The sequence below is a fragment of the Parasteatoda tepidariorum genome, chromosome 4 (genome assembly GCF_982258835.1).
Source record: "Parasteatoda tepidariorum strain Cologne lab strain chromosome 4, Ptep-v5.0, whole genome shotgun sequence".
In the NCBI taxonomy this organism is placed as follows: Eukaryota; Metazoa; Arthropoda; class Arachnida; order Araneae; family Theridiidae; genus Parasteatoda; species Parasteatoda tepidariorum.
In genome coordinates, this window is record NC_141758.1 from 883,196 (window position 1) to 901,338 (window position 18,143).

At 28.7% G+C, this 18,143-nt stretch overlaps 2 protein-coding genes across 2 annotated transcripts; one reads left to right on the forward strand and one right to left on the reverse strand.

Moving 5' to 3' along the window:
- Positions 1-1,875: 1,875 nt before the first annotated feature.
- On the reverse strand, positions 1,876-2,760 carry ATPsynC (ATP synthase, subunit C). Its single transcript, XM_016048911.4, has one exon. It carries the CDS (start codon positions 2,420-2,422, stop codon positions 1,985-1,987), a length of 438 nt encoding a protein of 145 aa, XP_015904397.1. The 5' UTR covers positions 2,423-2,760; the 3' UTR covers positions 1,876-1,984.
- An 81-nt stretch (positions 2,761-2,841) lies between these two features.
- Positions 2,842-16,392, forward strand: LOC107437041 (uncharacterized). The gene is made up of 7 exons (XM_016048910.5): positions 2,842-3,016; positions 3,122-3,156; positions 6,309-6,328; positions 6,910-6,949; positions 7,023-7,064; positions 9,694-9,811; positions 13,752-16,392. Exons 1-7 carry the CDS (start codon positions 2,842-2,844, stop codon positions 13,796-13,798), a joined length of 477 nt encoding a protein of 158 aa, XP_015904396.1. The 3' UTR covers positions 13,799-16,392.
- The last annotated feature ends 1,751 nt before the right edge of the window (positions 16,393-18,143 follow it).

Below are 18,143 nucleotides of genomic sequence, written 5' to 3' on the forward strand. Positions count from 1 at the left end.
CTGTTAGCGAAAAATCCGGAATTTTACCGGAGCACAATCATCGCTGCAATTTAAAAAATCAATAAAAGTTTTTTTGCAATAATAAGACCCAATTTGCACAAATTCACAAAAGCAGGACCCTGGTTGAAAGAATGTGACTTAACGTTTTATATTCACAAATTACGAGTAATTTTTTCACTATTTTACAAAAACTGATCTTACACAAAATGTCTGGACAGACCCCTGACTGTTTACATAAAATTATATATTTCATTTACATGACTAAATATGAGTGTGATTTTGAACTTTAAATTGAAAATATTTCTGTTTTTGTGAATAAATCTCAGTTTTATAGAAAATAATAAAAAGGTAGGCCATAATTTTTAATAAATGTTTAATTTGGTGTAATTTTAAGCACAGCTTAAATAGGAAAGTTAGTGTAATATATTGCTTCACTATAATTAATATTTTATATAATTTTGTAATAATTACCATTAAGAAATAGACTTCAATTAAAATAGAATGGAAAATATTCTTATCACAAAAGCTAATATTTAAAGTAAAAATTTAAGCTAGTACAAATAATTTATTGTTATAAATTTAATATGTCAATTTGTGTGTTTATTAAAAACAATTTTACAAAGTCACAGATTTTAAATTTGATTTTTAACTATAGCTAAGGTAATTATTCAAATAGAATTCCCTTTATCAGATATATTTTAGAAAAATTTCGATCTAACGTAGCAGTATGCATAGGAGAAAACAAATAGTGAACCACAAAAAAGTAATATTAGCCATTCACCATTTCCTTTTAATAGTGATAAATTGGAAAAATTCCCTGGGAAATGTTTGTGCACACATTGCATGCTTGGTTTTTGCCACATCAAAGGTCCTGACTTTCCTCCCAATTCCTCGACATTCTCCACACTTTAAAAATTTCTTTGTGCAAGCAACTTTGCATATTGCAAACTACGGTAAAATTCAACTTATATATTTTTGCTGAGTATTTAATATATTGAATAGCTAAATCATGTAATATTTTTAATTAGTACATGAGGTAAATAAAAAATAATTATTTCCTTAAGATAAGTTTTACATAAAGATAAATTTCAATAACTTGAAGACAATAAAATATTTTAAGTCCTTGAGATGACTGTTATAGCATATTCTTAAAAAGTAGTACTATCTTCAGTATCTGACTGGAACAGTCTTTGCAACTTCGAGGCAGAGACCCACAGCAAATGAAGTCACCCCACCCCTAAGCAAATCTTAACTAGGTTTTTCTTCTTTGGAAAATTAATTGCTCTGGCAAACACATTTGGCACTGTTGATCATACTCCCCATTGAATTTAATACAGGTGAAAAGATTATTAGCAATTTTTAAGCTTATCAAGAAAAGTTTATACTTTCAATTAAATAACTAGAATATACAGTTTCTTTCTGAATATAATGAAAACTCAGCAAAAAAAGGTGAAACATCTTTTAACATTTAGGGGTATTTTTTTAAAGTTTACTCACAGTTAATAGGGAGTTTGCACTACTTTAATCTGACCACCACGTGAATAGCTTCCTGATAACACCTTCTTGACATTAAATAAATATACAATATATGTAAAGACAAAATAAAAGTAAAAAATTAAGCCCAAGACACAAGTTTGTAACTAATAACAGATTTAATTATTTCCTATCAGTCAAAAAGGCTTGATTTAACAATGGACCGAACAAAATTAGCTATAAAATATTGTTCTACAAATGAGAAGTGCATTCCCTATAAATTCAAGGTAACCTTTAAAACAAGGAATTTTAATACAGTTATGAATTCATAATAAATTTCACAATATATAAATTTGAAAAAGAAATAAACAATTTAGAGATAATAAAAAAGATTACTTAGAAATAGGTATAAAACAAATTTAATTTTGTACCAATTACAGATAATGAGCTATAGCTGTGATTAGACAGTCCTGAACTAATTCAGAAATTAAATGATTCTAATAGAGTTAGTTTAGAATGCGAATAGTAGCAAGAAGGCCATCATGAGACAGAAGAGACCCATGGCTTCGGATAAGGCAAATCCTAAGATAGCATATGAGAAGAGTTGTTGTTTCAGAGATGGATTTCTGGCGTAACCTACAATTAGGCTTCCGAAAACTGATCCAATACCGGCTCCTGATCCGGCAACACCGACTGTAGCAGCTCCAGCTCCGATAAATTTAGCTGCAGAATCAATATCCCTTTGAACTGCACTAGTATGAAGAGCTCGGGGCAGCTGAGAAATTAGAGACGAGGAAAATGTGATTTTAGGCAAAACTTTAGATGGCTGCACGACAAATGGCCGCTCCTCCGGCACTCTCAATGTGCTCACAGTAGCACTAAGAGGCCTCACTGATGATCGAACAGCAGAGGTCATCATGGCTCTGAAGCATGGAGTTAAAGCGTACATCTTAAATTTTATTCAATTAAAATGAATTTCAAAACTAGAAGAAGTTATAAGGGAGATAACTTTTGCCTACGTTCAACAAGACCAGACTATTCGTGAAGCGGAAGGTCAAGAAAAGGCGAAGTAGGTGTATTACGTTGACAAAAGTTGAGTTGTTAAACTTCTTGAAATGAAAATCGAATTTTTTTTCAATTTTGTGAAATAAATTTGTGATAAAGAAATAAAAATTTTCTTTGTGAAACACTACAGTATATCTGTCATACTATTTTTCCACTAGCCATATCTTTATATATTTATAAAAAAGGACTTATAAATTTATTTTATAACTTTGACCATCAAAATGTAAACAAAAAACCAAAACAAGTAATCTTATTCTCTTGACTAGATTTATAAATAATAACTGCCTTAACAATTTTGTAGTTATGTCCAGAAGTAATGTCTCAAGCGATTCTTCTAATTTCAAATTCGGTTCTGCTTGGTTTCAGAAGAAAATAAACATACGACCTGTTCTCAGAGGATGTCATTTAATTACAGATGAAATCTTAAAACAAGTACCGGAAATAGCAAGATTCTCTATCGGGTTGCTTCATATTGAAAGTAAGTATAATTAAAAAAACATAACTTATGTATTATATGACTTAAATATCTTAATTTCTCTTTCACTATATTTCGTTTAAATTTCTGATTATAATTATTCTTCAGTCATGCATACCTCTGCTAGTTTGGCTCTTAACGAGGTAAGAATAGAATTCATTGATTATTACATTACTAGTTTTAGAATCTGAAATCCTAAGAGATGTGATTTATTGGAATTGATTTGTTACTTCTGACGATTTGTTTTCATCCCAACCAGTTTTGACCCATTACGTTAGCGATTGGCGGCAATCTAATGACGAACAATAACAGAATCAATTATTGCAACCTTATAAAATTATAATTTCATCAGTATTACATATGTTTTGTTGACACAAAAAACTTTATAAGGGAAAAAACCTTAGACCTATGCCTAATCCTAAAATACATAAAAAATCACCTGAAAGCTATAATTCTCTTCATCATAATAACTCCTAAACCGTTATATTTTCTTTAAAAAATTTAACTTGCCAGTTTTGACCCATTACGTTAGCGATTGGCGGCAATTTAATGACGAACAATAACAGAATCAATTATTGCAACCTTATAAAATTATAATTTCATCAGTATTACATATGTTTCGTTGACACAAAAAACTTTATAAGGGAAAAAACCTTAGACCTATGCCTAATCCTAAAATACATAAAAAATCACCTGAAAGCTATAATTCTTTTCATCATAATAACTCCTAAACCGTTATATTTTCTTTAAAAAATTTAACTTGCTACTCTGGAAATTTTGTCTCCATACTCATAAATTTCTCAAATCAACATAAAAATGACAATCTTTACATCAACTAGTTTAAATTCAAATGCATTTACAAAATGTAATAAATCCCACTTATATATTCAACAGTGTTTTTACTATAGCGCGAGAATCTGGCTTATTTTTTTCTTTTCTCGCATTAAAAAATTATTAACGAGAGAAGATCGCACACTCTATTAATCAATTTCAAAATGCACGAATTTTGATAAAAATTCGTCTTCTGCCATTTTGAATAAAATCGGTTTCACTTTTCTTCCTTGATCTTTCATTATTTTCAACAAGGATCCCTGTTATCTAGCTTCCCTATTTACCAGTAATGTTCAGAACCGGTGCAAACAGCAGAACACAATGCCCCCCCACCCCCGAATGACGGAATACCTTTCAGAACACATTTTTCTGCAACCACGTGTTCATGGAAGGTAAGATTTCTTCATGTAAGACTTCTAAAATTTTTTCAATGCTACAAATTTACTAAGTGATTCCGAATTGTTCATCATCTGTTGCAAGGTCATTTAGCACTCAAAACCGAATTAAGACAAAATATCGTATACAAATGACTGATAAACATTTGAGCAACCTAATGAGAAAAGCTGATGAAAAAGTAGATATAGAACGTTTTCCATATGATGATGCAGCAAAAATATTTAATGCTTTAAAAATTAGAAGATGTTAAAAATGTATTATAATTAAAGAAATATATTTTTTCCAAGTCTATTCGCGTTTTTTTAATTTTTAGAAATCTCACTTAACTTTTTGAGATCTCACCCTGCTTTTGAGAAAGGTTGAGAAATTCTCTCTCATTTTTTTTCTGTAATGAAAACACTGTATTCAACCCACACAAAAAGAAACAATTAACGCCACAGAAAATTCATTTTTAAAATGAAATTCTAATAACTTAAAATTTGCAGAAAATATTACATTTCCAACCAAAACTCTATCTTTCTTTACTTCAACAATCAACTATTTCCCGTTTACGTAATAGCAAACTTATGATTACATCACCACAACTTTGATTACATCTTCAACCACTTCAATAATTACCACCTGCTACATTCTGAGAACAATTTCTTTCAAATTGAAACCAGATTATTATCTCTTACTGCTAAACATGATAAAAAGAAAAATTTTCAAAAACAGTTGCATACTGAAAACCAAGCTGTACCAAAGATAAATGTGTTTAAATAGACATGGATTCATTTAAGTTTGAAAAATAAATAATTGAAGTGCAGTCTTTCATTTTTGTATTAATATTTTTGTAATCTATGTTACCAGTTAATGAAACATACTATATTAAGATAAAATTACTTAAGAAGCATTTGGTTTCGGGATATTAATAAGCCCTCTACTTATGCGACTATTGGGGAAGATATCTGGACCATGATCAGCTGCATAATAATTGTCATGTTTTTGCTACTTTTGGGTAGTGACTGGCATGAAACTAAAAAAAATTATTAAAATCAACTCAAAAGGTGTAACTTGTAGCCATCCCGCAGCGAACCTCTAGGTATATGTTTTTCTTTTTTAAGTTTAAAACAATTCGTATTTCTAATAATTATTTCTTGTCGATTATAGTTCACACAACAGATCCTGATATACAAATATCCTTTTTTAAAGTTGTCTTGCTGAAAATTTATTAAATAAATTAAAAGCTTGTGTAAGATTGCAGGTCATAATGAGACTTTCTATGTGCTTCGCCAGCATTTAAGGGTTAAATGATTTTTTTTGAAAATTAATTTAGCCAGAAGAAAAAAACAGTATGAAAGTAAATCTGTAACGAATTGCTATAGTACGAAATAATATATTGAAAATTGTTATATTGAAAAATGTATCAATAAACAATGAAAACTAAGAAAAAAATCACTAGCAAAGTTTCATTGAATGCCCAACGTTTGAGAGGAATTTGTTTTTTTTCCAACAAGTTTTAAAAATTTGAAAAAATTCATTGTTTTTTGAAAAATTTTAAGGCTTTTGTGGGGAAAAGAAATGAAGTGAAAGAAATGAAAGAAAGATTTTGTGTGAAAATTCTGAAAACATTCGTGCTTGATATACTAGTCCATTTACAACTTTTGGGGAGAAGTGCTTTTCAGTTATCAAAAACTTTTTTTTCGCTCCATGCTAGTTGACAGTTATTGCAGAAAAGGATATGCATGAAGGATATGACTTTATCCACCCTTAAGCATACTTCTTCTTTGCAAGTAAAGAAACCCTCAGGCGTTTTGGCTAGTGTAATTTTCATGGTATGAAAATATATCTAATTGTTGTCCAAATATAAACATTAGCTCAGTGTGTATAAAATGCAAAATTTTAAATTGTGCCAAATATTTTGGTTACCGGCACATTTGTAAATTTAGCCATGATGTGTTTGGGCTAGCAAATTTTATTAAATTTTGTAATTTAATTTTTGAATTAATTTTTTTTAAAAAAATGGTTGTGTCTTTTTTCTTTCTTTCCAAAACCATAAATAATATTTATGTCTGTTTTTTTTTTTCAGAACTGGGATCCTGATGTCAGGTAAGAATTTATCTTATAAACAGATTGAGCATTTTATGAACGCATCCATCTTTCTTTTCTCTATTTGATATAAAACAGTAGAATTCCCATAGTTCGAGAAATGTAGATGATCCATTTAGACTTGTATTGCCATTTGATGTTGAAACTACAGCAATTTAAATGCTGATATCGCAAATATAAAGATCTTTTTTTTTTACTTTTTCTTTTAAAAAGTCCATATATGAATGCACAATGCATCTGTTGTTGCATCTTCTTTGGGGTTTTAATATTATGCATAATTTATAATTTTTCTGATGAAATGAAAATATTTGATTTAATTTTTAAAAATTAGATTGTTAAAACAAGTTTAATTAAAATAATAAAATATAATTAAAAATAATGAAGTATAATATAATAATAAAAATGAATATTAATTTGTTTTAATAGTATAATTATTAAAAACAAATATTACTACATAAATTACTTCTCTAAGATATAAACCATACTTTTGCTTATCGGTAAGCTTCTTATAACAAACTTTGCTATTTATTTTAAAGAAAAGAACATTATTTATCAATGACTCTTTAACATATTTTTTATAGGGAAGACATGGAAGCCTTTTTGACCGAGCTTGTTCCTGAAGTAGGTTTATTATTTTTGTACATATAAATAAAGTGTGATAGAACATTTATCTGATACTTGATTTCTTTTTTAGAGCACTCCTTTTAGACATTCATGTGAAGGACCAGATGATATGGTATGACACAGTATTATATATGACACAGTGTGTTATAAGTTATTTACACAGTAGTGTTACATCTAATATACACTAGGGCAGGGATGGCGAACCAATGGCATGTGTGCCATTTATGGCACGCGACACAATATTTTGGGCACTCCACCGATCACAATTGTTGTTACACAAATGTTATTACGCTATGAAGCATATGTAACAATTAAATTAAAATTCACAAAGAACAAGCAAAATAATAAACAATTATTAATAAAAAAATTAAAAATTAATAATAAAAAAAAATAACCGTAAAAAACAAGATAACAGTAAATAACTAGCAAAAAAAATCAACAGTCCTGCTTAAACTAACAGCTTACAACCTAATATAAGTTATTGGTCATCTAATCTGCAACAACAGAAGTCACACTGATGTTACTTTAAGTTGAATTACGTGTATAACTGAGACATTGCAAAATGTTTTTTTTTTTCAATGTAAATAAAGAGTTTTGAGTTGATAGTATTTAGTATTATTATTTTCTCAATAATCACAAAGTCAAAATTTTTTGACGGCACGCATATGACCTCATTAAGCAATTTTTTAGAGAAAATGGCTTGTTGGTGTATAAAGGTTCGCCACCCCTGCACTAGGGGAAATAATTGTTTTTTTTTGCAATAAAAAAAAGCTAACAAAGCAAATGAAACCAAACTTGGATCAAAAATATCATCTGATATTAGATCAATGTATGAGCAAGCAAAAATGCACCCATTCTATACCATAAATAAGGAGATGGGTCATCAGAGAAATAATAATGCCTCTAACAGCTATAAGGATCTTTTCCCTGTACCGCTGATTTGTCAGAGTACCTCTATCAAATCCATGAAGGCCAGTATGCCTGCCCAGAAAATACGACCACCTCGACCATAATAGTCCTTTTCAACAATGTTAGAGGGCTGATATTGATTTCCGGGTGCTCTCGAGATGAGAACACATCTCGAATCACTGTCCAAACTGAATTGCAACTCATAACTGAATGCTAGACAGTCCTCTTTGTGTTTCATAGTCAAAGAGATGTCAACTATAGGCCATCTGCATTAACTAGGCAACTGTTATCTGTGATATTCCTGTTACAAGACAATTATTGACCTATTGCTTTTGGTAAGAAAATCTTGAACTGGCATTGTTGCCCTTTTGCGGGTGGACCACTGTTCCTGTCTCTGTGAACTGTTTCCACAGAGTGCACACCACATTTCTCGCAGGGGTAGCCTGTGATTGGCCGGCCTTGAGTCTTCTATCTGCCATCTTGTGGATCTAAGGGGAATGATGGGTCAACTGAGAAATTAAAAAAATGAGGATTAGACTAAGCTACAATGTTTCAAATCGTCCTGACACTACAAGCTATGAAGAGCAAATGAGATACTTCTATGCCAACGCTGTCACTGAGTTGCAATATCTCAGACCACTGCTTTGCCGGCATACCAACGAAGAACTTAGCTATCATCTGATATGTTTTTTTTTTTAAAAAAAACATTCCTCCTTTTAATTTTTTTCATTAGTGTGCTTAGTTTTTAGTATTTTGCTAGGCTTTATTTATTGTGTGATTTTTTCATTTTTAAAAAAGAAAAGATTGCTCAGATTTAGTTAAGAGAATGTCTTAAATTGTCAGAAAAAATGCTTTTTTTAATTTATTTATTTTTAATACTCATTCAATATTCTTTTTAGAGAATTGATACTTAGGTTTTATGTCAAGGGCAAAAATCTGTCAATGGAAATTCAGTGTGGATAATTTCATTATTATTGTATTATTATATCTATTTTGTCTATTAAGTAGCATTTAGTGAATCTTAAGCTCCTTAAAATTAACAAAACTAAGTTTCAGGCCTTTCATTTCAAATTTGTGATCTAATTGTGCATGCCAAAACATTTAGCTAAGGACGCGAATACATATTTTAAGCTTTCGTATTAAAATAAATATGTATAAAACTTTCAGATTGTTTCTTGAAAACCTTTTGTGCTACCTTAAGTTACATTATTTAGATATTTAAATGTTTAGAATGAAGTCTCAATATTTCTATTTCTTGATTTTTCTACTTAAAAAAATACACCAGCTGTGAGAATAAAAATTATTTTACAAAACATGGTATAGGTTTGTCTTATCATAATATGGCCATAATAAAAATATTGAAGAATAAAATGAAAACATACTAAGCATATATTTAAAAAAAAAAAACTTCTTGAAAAACTAAATTACGTTACACTTTTGTTTGAAGCCAAATGAAAAAAGTATAAAATCAAATTTTAAAATCATATCTTTGCATGCCTGTTTCATAAGATTAAACCTAGCATCAGCTTTACTTGGTTGTGCACAATATTCTGGTGAATGCATATTAGTTGTTTATCGATTGTTCTAATTTTTTAAAATTTAAGTGATTCAAAGTAGCTAGTGAAAAATTGCCATAATAAGTATATTTAATGCCAAATAATGACCCAAATTTTATTCAATTTAAAGGTAAGTACTCAAATTCCTTCCGTTTTAATCCAAAACATTTTGCCTTATGATTAAAAAATGAATATATGTACAGCAATAACTCTTTTTGTCAATAACTTAATTTATTTTTAAATGCTACATTTTGATTTGTTACATGATATTTGCAGCCAGCACACATCAAGTCTTGTTTTCTTGGATCTCATCTCACTATTCCAATCACTGATGGTCAACTGAATTTGGGCAGTTGGCAGGGTGTGTGGCTGTGTGAGCACAGAAACAGAGCAGGTATTATACAGAGAATTATTCACAAAAATATCCTCTCTCTTTCTTCTATTATATTTTGCACCTTCTGTGAAAATGTTATCTGAAATAAATACATTTATTTTTGTCTAATTGTATAATTGCTATAGCGCATGATACAAAACAGTTAGTAGTGAAACCATGTCGAAAACTGATAAATATATTTTAAAAAAGTATGCCTACAATTAAAATAGTATGATGTCTTGTTTGTTCAATTATTTATTCATCACAAAAACTAGCTTTTGGAAAATTACCAATTGTTTTTTCTTTACAATTACAATATTTTGTCCAAAAAATATATATTTTATAAAAAAATCGATAAAATTCAAGATGCACCAAACCATGGAATTTTGATAATGACGAATGATTTCTACTTGAAACGTTTAGGTCAATTGTAAAAAAGGCAGATACAAGACTGGAAAATTTTAATTGAAGGAGTTACTTTTTCTGTGAAAATAGAGAAAGGCTCAGCTTGAAAATTATATTACCTGACATCGAAAATTCTGATTGGATACATATTACAAGCTTGGTCTGTAAATATTTAATGAGAAATATTTTAAAATACTGATACAATGCTATTGCTACACACGAATTTCAGTTTTCTTAGCAGTTATTTTTCATTATTATAGCCTTTTTCATATGCTTTTACAAAGTTTGATATTCTTTATGCAATTTTATTTACAGAATGCAAATTTAAAATTTCAGCTATAATTTTTTGATGATCTCAAATCTATGCCGTCATAAATCGTCATTTTCAAAATGTTTTTCAGCAGTTTATGCTGATAATTGTCTTTTTTCCGACCCTTTTTAAGTCCCTTTTTAAATTTTGATATTTAATTACAATATTATTAATACTACTGGCAAATTTGTATTTGAGTTTTAAATATTTGAGTCACGCGATTTGTAATGATTTCACATAAATTCACTTTATTTTTTAGATCTCTTTTTCAGCACGTTTTACAAAAGTTTTTGATGCGAATTTTAAACTCTGCGTGATTTTATTACTGCAATTCTTAATTTTTTTTAAATGTGAGAAATTCATACATCACACTAAAAAACTACACCCTTTTAATGTAAATACAATTTCAATTTTTGAGAATATGCTGTTTTATTTATTTTCTTTCCTTTTTTAAGCTTCAGAATGAACTATGGATGTTAATTCATAATTTGCTATGTTAAGTTTGTACTATGAAAACACATCGACATAATTTAGATGAGGTGAAAAATTAAATTTACTTTGATTGTACTAGTCCTTGCAAAAGTCTCTTGTACTAGTCCCTTTGATTGTACTAGTCCGTGCAAATTTTGAGAATGGTACAAAACTTACAGAATGGTGCCTTAAGAGATTAATGCTCTTTTATTAATCTTATAAGGGAGTTAATTTAGCCAAAACTGCAATAATAATAAAACAAAAATTTATAAATCATGTATTTTGTAAAATGTTGATGTAATGAAACATATATGGATAGTTTGTAATATGAAAATAGTATTATCTAATGTTATTTGATCTTTAATACAATTATAAATTAACCATTTAGTAATAATTTTTTGCAATACTTTAAAAAATACTGATAAAAGAACTCACTATTAATATTACATGGAATGAAATCATGCCCTGGTTGTGCATAAAAAAATAATTGGTATAAAAGTTGAATTTATTATATGAAAGCAAATCATGTGAACAAAATTGTTTTTATAGCATTGTTAAGTAATGTTTTTTTTTCTCCAATGCCCACCTGGGCTTGTCAATTCAGGCACTTTACAGCGCATGTTTGTTAGCCACTCTTTCAGGGTCAACGTTGTTAAGTAATGTGTTACTACTTAATAATTCTGTTAATAATATTTCTTTGTTAATAACTGTGTTTTGCATGTGCATTTACTTTATCAATGGTAATTTATGCTCAGCGCTATGCTAATAATATTTGAATTGAAATTTTTTTTTTATATGATATTGGTGCATAGTGGAATTTCGTGATCAGGTATTCAAGTGATCATCGTTTGATGGGCTGAATATTGTGCCATTTTCGTCATAAATTCACACAGTTTTTTTAGCAATTATTATTACAGATTTCTACATGGTTTTTTGAAATCCTGATATTTTAGTACGATATTATTATGACAAATGGCTTTTGGATAGTAACTTTTTGATACAAATGCATTTGATTTGCGTCATGAATTCGGATTGTTATTTGAATAACTTTCCCAGCAGTTATACCCATAAATTTCTACATAATTTTTAAAATTCTGATATTTGTAATACAAAATGATTACAACTCATTAATATGGAATCGCTCATATCAGCTATCGCCGATTGATTTTTAACTACGTTTGTTCAAGTTTTCATTGTAATTTACTTTATTTTTGTTGGAAATAGTGCAACCAATCAATCGGATCTTCCTGTTTACTATGCTTTTTCTTCTCTCACCATAAAAGGAAATTTAAGTTCAAGTTTGTTGCTTTTTCTAGTGGAGTTAAATACCTTTTTGTATAACTTTTTAAATATTTAAGTAAATTAGGTACTACTAAACTTGTTACTGTTCCTTTGTTATGCTATGCTCAATACCAGGGATATTACAAATCCGTTCATGACGCAACCATATTATGTATAAATACTTTGGATGTTGTGTTGTCATTGCACATATAGCTGTTTCGGATGTTGCTTATATTATTATTTATTTTTGTCAAGCAGCAGCGGTATGCTAATTTGTTTATTTCTACTGAGATGTTATAACGTTTCTTCAGCAAGTCTATATTTCTTTGCCTTCACAGCCATTTGTAAGATAGTCATCATCATATTTATTCAAAATAAATTATTGTTCAACTGCAGCAAGGATTTTTATTGCTTCTTCAACGCTGGGCTTAAATAACTCCCCATCTAGCCCGACATTTTTAGCAATTATTGTTCAAGATTTCTATGTGCGTTTTTTTAATTTTTTTATACACATTTGTATATTTTTTGTCTCACACGTTTGATTTGCTCAAATTTTGTCATGAATTCACATATTTTTGTTAATTTTTCAACAGTTATACCTAAAGCTTTCTAAATAATTTTAAAATTCCTCATATTTATAAATCGAAGCTATCATGACATATGAATCTTGAATCCCGCTTAAGAACAATCACTTTTCAATGTTAGACAATGTTCATAACATTTTGCATCCATTTCATTCTAAACCCAAGTGGTCAGCTATTCTAATGAATTTCAGCATGACTTTTTAAATTCATTTTTTTTTTAAAAAATGATATGACAAAACTCAGAATCAGAAATTTGAGAAATGTGCGACAGTACAAAGATAGGATTTTTCTCTGCTGATTATTGAAAGTGCGTCAGAAAAGGAGAAAAATGTATGCTCACGTTCAATTCTCAGAATAATTTTTCAGATAAATATTTAACTTTAAAAAATTTCATAGTGTAATTTAAAAACTAAAAATATAGTCGCTACTCAAAATTTATTGGACACCAATGTTGACTGGGTGATTGTATTTCTCGAGCCCTATTCATGCTTAATAATTCATTGATAATAATATAACACCTCTTTGCTTATATGTTCATGTTGATATAATATTGTTACCATCATTTAAGTCGATTCATTAAGTACATTCCTATTTTTTCATTGGTAAGCTTAGGAAAAAGATGTGGTATGGAAAAGATTCATTTGGGCATTATTTCCATACATAGACTGACATGCCTGGAATAGCATGTAAAAATTATGAAATTTTTCGAGCTCAAGTGAAAGAATAATGATATATTCTTAGATATTGTCTAAATTAGTTAAAGAGTAAATGATGAAATTTTTGTTTTCTTTAAATAAATTTGAAGAATCGGTACAATGTACGATCTTTTCATAAAGCTGTTTTTAAATATTGTTTTTTTATTATTTAAAATTTGCCTAAATAAATACACAAATACTTTTTGCTGTTGCAGGTTCACGAAAAATGATGGTGACAATCAATGGAGCTCTGAGGGATTAAAAGATGTTTTTACGTGATTATCTTCTTATTAAATAGCACTTCTAAAGACATTATAATAGATGAAATGTATTAGTATAAATATTATAGTCTTAATTTACATTTAGTAGTGTCGTCATAGAAATTAAATCTTTGTTTTTATCTCACACTCTCTATGTATGCAAAATTGGATGACAAATCTTAGAGTTGGATATCAATACTAATTGGTAGTGTTTTAAACATAACTAGTTAATAGGTAATTCAACATAGTCCATAGGCATTTCCTAAAATTTAATTAATATTACAAACTTATTTTTATAAATGTTAAATGCAATTATTTATACAACCTGTCATTTCAGCTGCTTATTTGTATCAAATCATATGCTTTGAAAATCAATTTGTTTTATTCTATATAGACTATATGGAAGTGAAATCTAACACTGAATTTATTCTAAATGGATAATTTATTCTAAAGTAGACTTCATCACTTCAACGCTGATTGTGCTCCCGAAAAAATACGGATTTTTCGCTAACCGTGATCCGGAAGTTTCCGGAGATCGAAGGTTCAGACGTTTGAAAAAGTCATTAATCACAAAAGTTTCTGGAAATCAAATTTTCAAAGTGGAACTTAAAAACACAGTTTATTTTATTTCTTTTTAAGGGAGATGCAGATACTTTATAAGCTTTTATTCAAAATTAATATTCATTTTTTATCAGTTAATAGTTATAATCATAAACTCAAGGAAGAAGGACGTATTTGTAAATTTCAATTACTTCTCCAGGTCTTTCATTGATATGTAAAAAATTTTAAATATATTTTAAGTAAACTAAGAAATATTGAGGAAAAGGAAAAGACCTTGTTTAAATTTTTTTCTAATTATTCGATTCAACCTTTTTTTTTTATTAAAAATTTTTTCCAGAATTTTGACTTGGGCTCATAATCACCCCCGTTACTTGCAATTGAGTGAAAGCTCTCATTTTATTTTTTAAGTATACTTAGAGCATATTTTATTATTTCAAATCTATACACAAAAATAGCTGGTATCTATATTAATTATAATTAAGTCACTATATGCTCATGTTCAGAATCCCTCCAAGTATGTTTTAACCTCACATCCATCTCAGCTCCAGAAAGATTGCTAACTCAGTATTATTACGAGACGTACCAAAAAGCAATATGGTATAACATACATATGTACATACTCAGTATAAATAGTGATATACTCGTATACATTGTATGATAACACCATTTTAAAATTATTTTCGATTTTGAAACAATCTCATTATTAGAAAATGAATTGAAAGTACTTCACTTTTTAGCACTCAACATAAATCATTTTCAAGAACTGCCACTTTAATGGTAATTGTTTTACCACCATTTTGTTTTTCAGTATACTGAAATCTTGATGAATAAAACCTTTTAAACTCTGAAATCTTTGCAGGACCTATCATGCATTTTCTAAGAATTATTTTGAAAAAGCTTAATTTCTATAAGTAATTATCCATATATTTTTAAAAATATTTAAATTGTATCCACAATCAATAAGATGCTATTCAACAGTAGTATGCTTTCTTGTTGACATTTAAAAAGAACTAAAGAAACAAACATAAGTGCTAAGAATATTACTAGACCATAAATTTGAAAATCAAATAAAAATTGTGATCATGAGAGATTTGAGAACGTTCTTATTTTTCAATTTATATTAATCTAATCATTCTATGTAATTATTTTCCTGGCTTATGAAAAAAAAATTCGAACATTTATCATTTTACTAGCTTTTTTCTGCAGCTAAGATCGAAAAAGTGTTAGAACTCTAAATGTATGGGATTTTTCTCCCATTAAAATATATTATGGTTAGATATTTTTGGCCTTGTAATATCTGAATGTATTATATAATTGTGTACATTTATGTAAATAACATTGTAAATATTTTGCACTCTGTTTCTCAATTGAAAAGCAAATTTACAATTGCTAAATACCTGATTGCAATTTTTTATTATCTTTTTACGGTATATTGAAATAATACTGTTCATTTAATTATTTTGGAAAAGAGATTCTTGATTTTCCTACAGTATTTGATAAGTTATTTTTAATATTTGAAAAATATCTTTTCAACAAGAAAAAAAATCATATGCTAATTAGTATAATTTAAGCTTTGAATAAAATAAATTGAATAATTAAATGAATGAATGAAACAATTTGGAAAATGAAATTATTTGTCCTTTTGTAATACTGTTAATAGCTTTATAAAAAAAAAGATAATTTACAAACGTAATAAGGACATGGTAAATTTTTTCTTTTAAAAATTGAAATGTTAAGATGAGTCAATAAAACAGTCAGTTCAAATTTAAATTAGTCAAAAATCAGAGAGTTAGATGCAAGGTTGAAATGCAACATTTTTTGCACATTGAAGTAGTTTACAAATTGTTGAAAAAAGCATTCAGCAAGTTTTTTATACCTGGTATGATTCAATAGATTTATTTTAGTTGATGAAATTTTTTCCTTTGCACACAATAAGATACAAAATATTGTATATTTACAACCCTGTTAAGCTGTTTCATTTTATGGCACCTCTTGTGTAATTATGGCATTTCAAATAAAATCTCATTCTATCATATTTAGTTTAGTTTGAAATATGCTTTTTAATCATCTTCTGACGCATTGAATTTTAATATAATCTTTCACAATTGACTTCTTTATACCGTTGATTCTTAAAAATAAAAAAAATTGAACCTTTGCTCACTACCACACATAACTAGATTATTAAGTGACCTGACATTCGCAATCAGTTAAGAGTACTCAAATCCGTGCTGGATGGCAATAAATGTTTCCTTAGTTTTCTGATTGATATAAGCAGAATTTATTGTGATATTATCGTCAACTGAAGTTTTACCTGAAGCCTGTGCTGGATGACATCATAAGTTCATTTTCTAATTGCTAAAAGTAGAATTTATCGTATTTTCACCAAATCGAATTTATCAACAATAATTAGAATTCCAACAATCTACAGGGATGTGATTATTCCGCGGAAATTTTTTTTCGAACAAGTTGAAATATTTTATGAGGAATTTAATTTTTCACGGAGTATTGAAATCCTCATTTCTCCCTCTGAAGCTTCTCTAAAAATCATTTCCTTGGGAAAAAACTGGTTGATCTTTATACAGGGATGAGATTTTTTCGCTTTTGCCTTTCGAATTTCAGCCTTTTTTTTTTTTATCAAAAACTCCGATTCTCTAAAAGTTTCGTTTTTTTTATAAATATCCCGTTTTTTTTTTTTTTTTTTTTTTGAAAATTCAGTCGTTGAAATAAAATAATTATATTTTTATTTACGATTTTCAAAGATAAACAGAAAATTCAAACTACGTCCTAGCTGCTAACCCTTCCGTATTTTTACTTATACCTATTTTATCCGCTTTTACGCACAGAAAATAAGATTTTCCGTAGTTTTATTCGTCCGCCGACAGCTCGTATTTTCGCAATTTAGACGTCGTAACCCTGTTGTCTAGCATGAAAGCAAATTATTTGCTCATTCAATTAATCTTGTAATTTTTTTATTTATTGTGTCAAAACAATACAAACAAGCCTTTTAGAAATCCCAAGTCCAGACTCTGCAAATATCTCGATTCTTATCCACGCGATTTTAATATCAATCATCGATTTTCGTATTTACCTGATTTAAAAGTTGCGCATTGCGATTCTTATTCATGCGACTTATAAATCGTACATTGCGATTCTTATTTACGAGATTTAAAAATCCAATATCGCGATTTCTATTTACGCGCTTTTAAAACCCTATGTAGCGATTCGTATTCACGCGAGCTTAAAATCCAATGTCGTAATATCAAACATCGATTTTCGTATTTATACGTGCTTTAAAAATTAGACATTGTGACTTGTATTCGCGCGATTTAAAAATTATGCATCGTGATTCGTATTTAAGTGATCTAAAAATTACGTTTCATGATTTGTATTTTCGCATTTTTTGAAATTTGATATAGAGTTTCACATTCACGTGATTTAAAAGCCTCATATCGAGATTCATGTTCTCTCAGTTTAAAATCATGCATGTGATTCATATTCATACAATTTTAAAATTTATCATCAGAATTTATAATCACATGGCTTACAAGTTTAAAAATCGCATCATTTTTGTGTATGTATATATATATATCTATCTTCATTCTTGGATTTCCTCTTTTTTGCTTTCGGATTACTCTCACCCCTGCATCTAAAAGATTGAAACTGTAGTTGTACTTCTTGCTAAATAATAGCAAATAGCTCTAAATGTACCCTGTGCTTGACAACCAGGGAGAATGTACTCCAAAAACGTAATTTTTGAGGGGTCCAATTATTACAGACCCCCTCCCC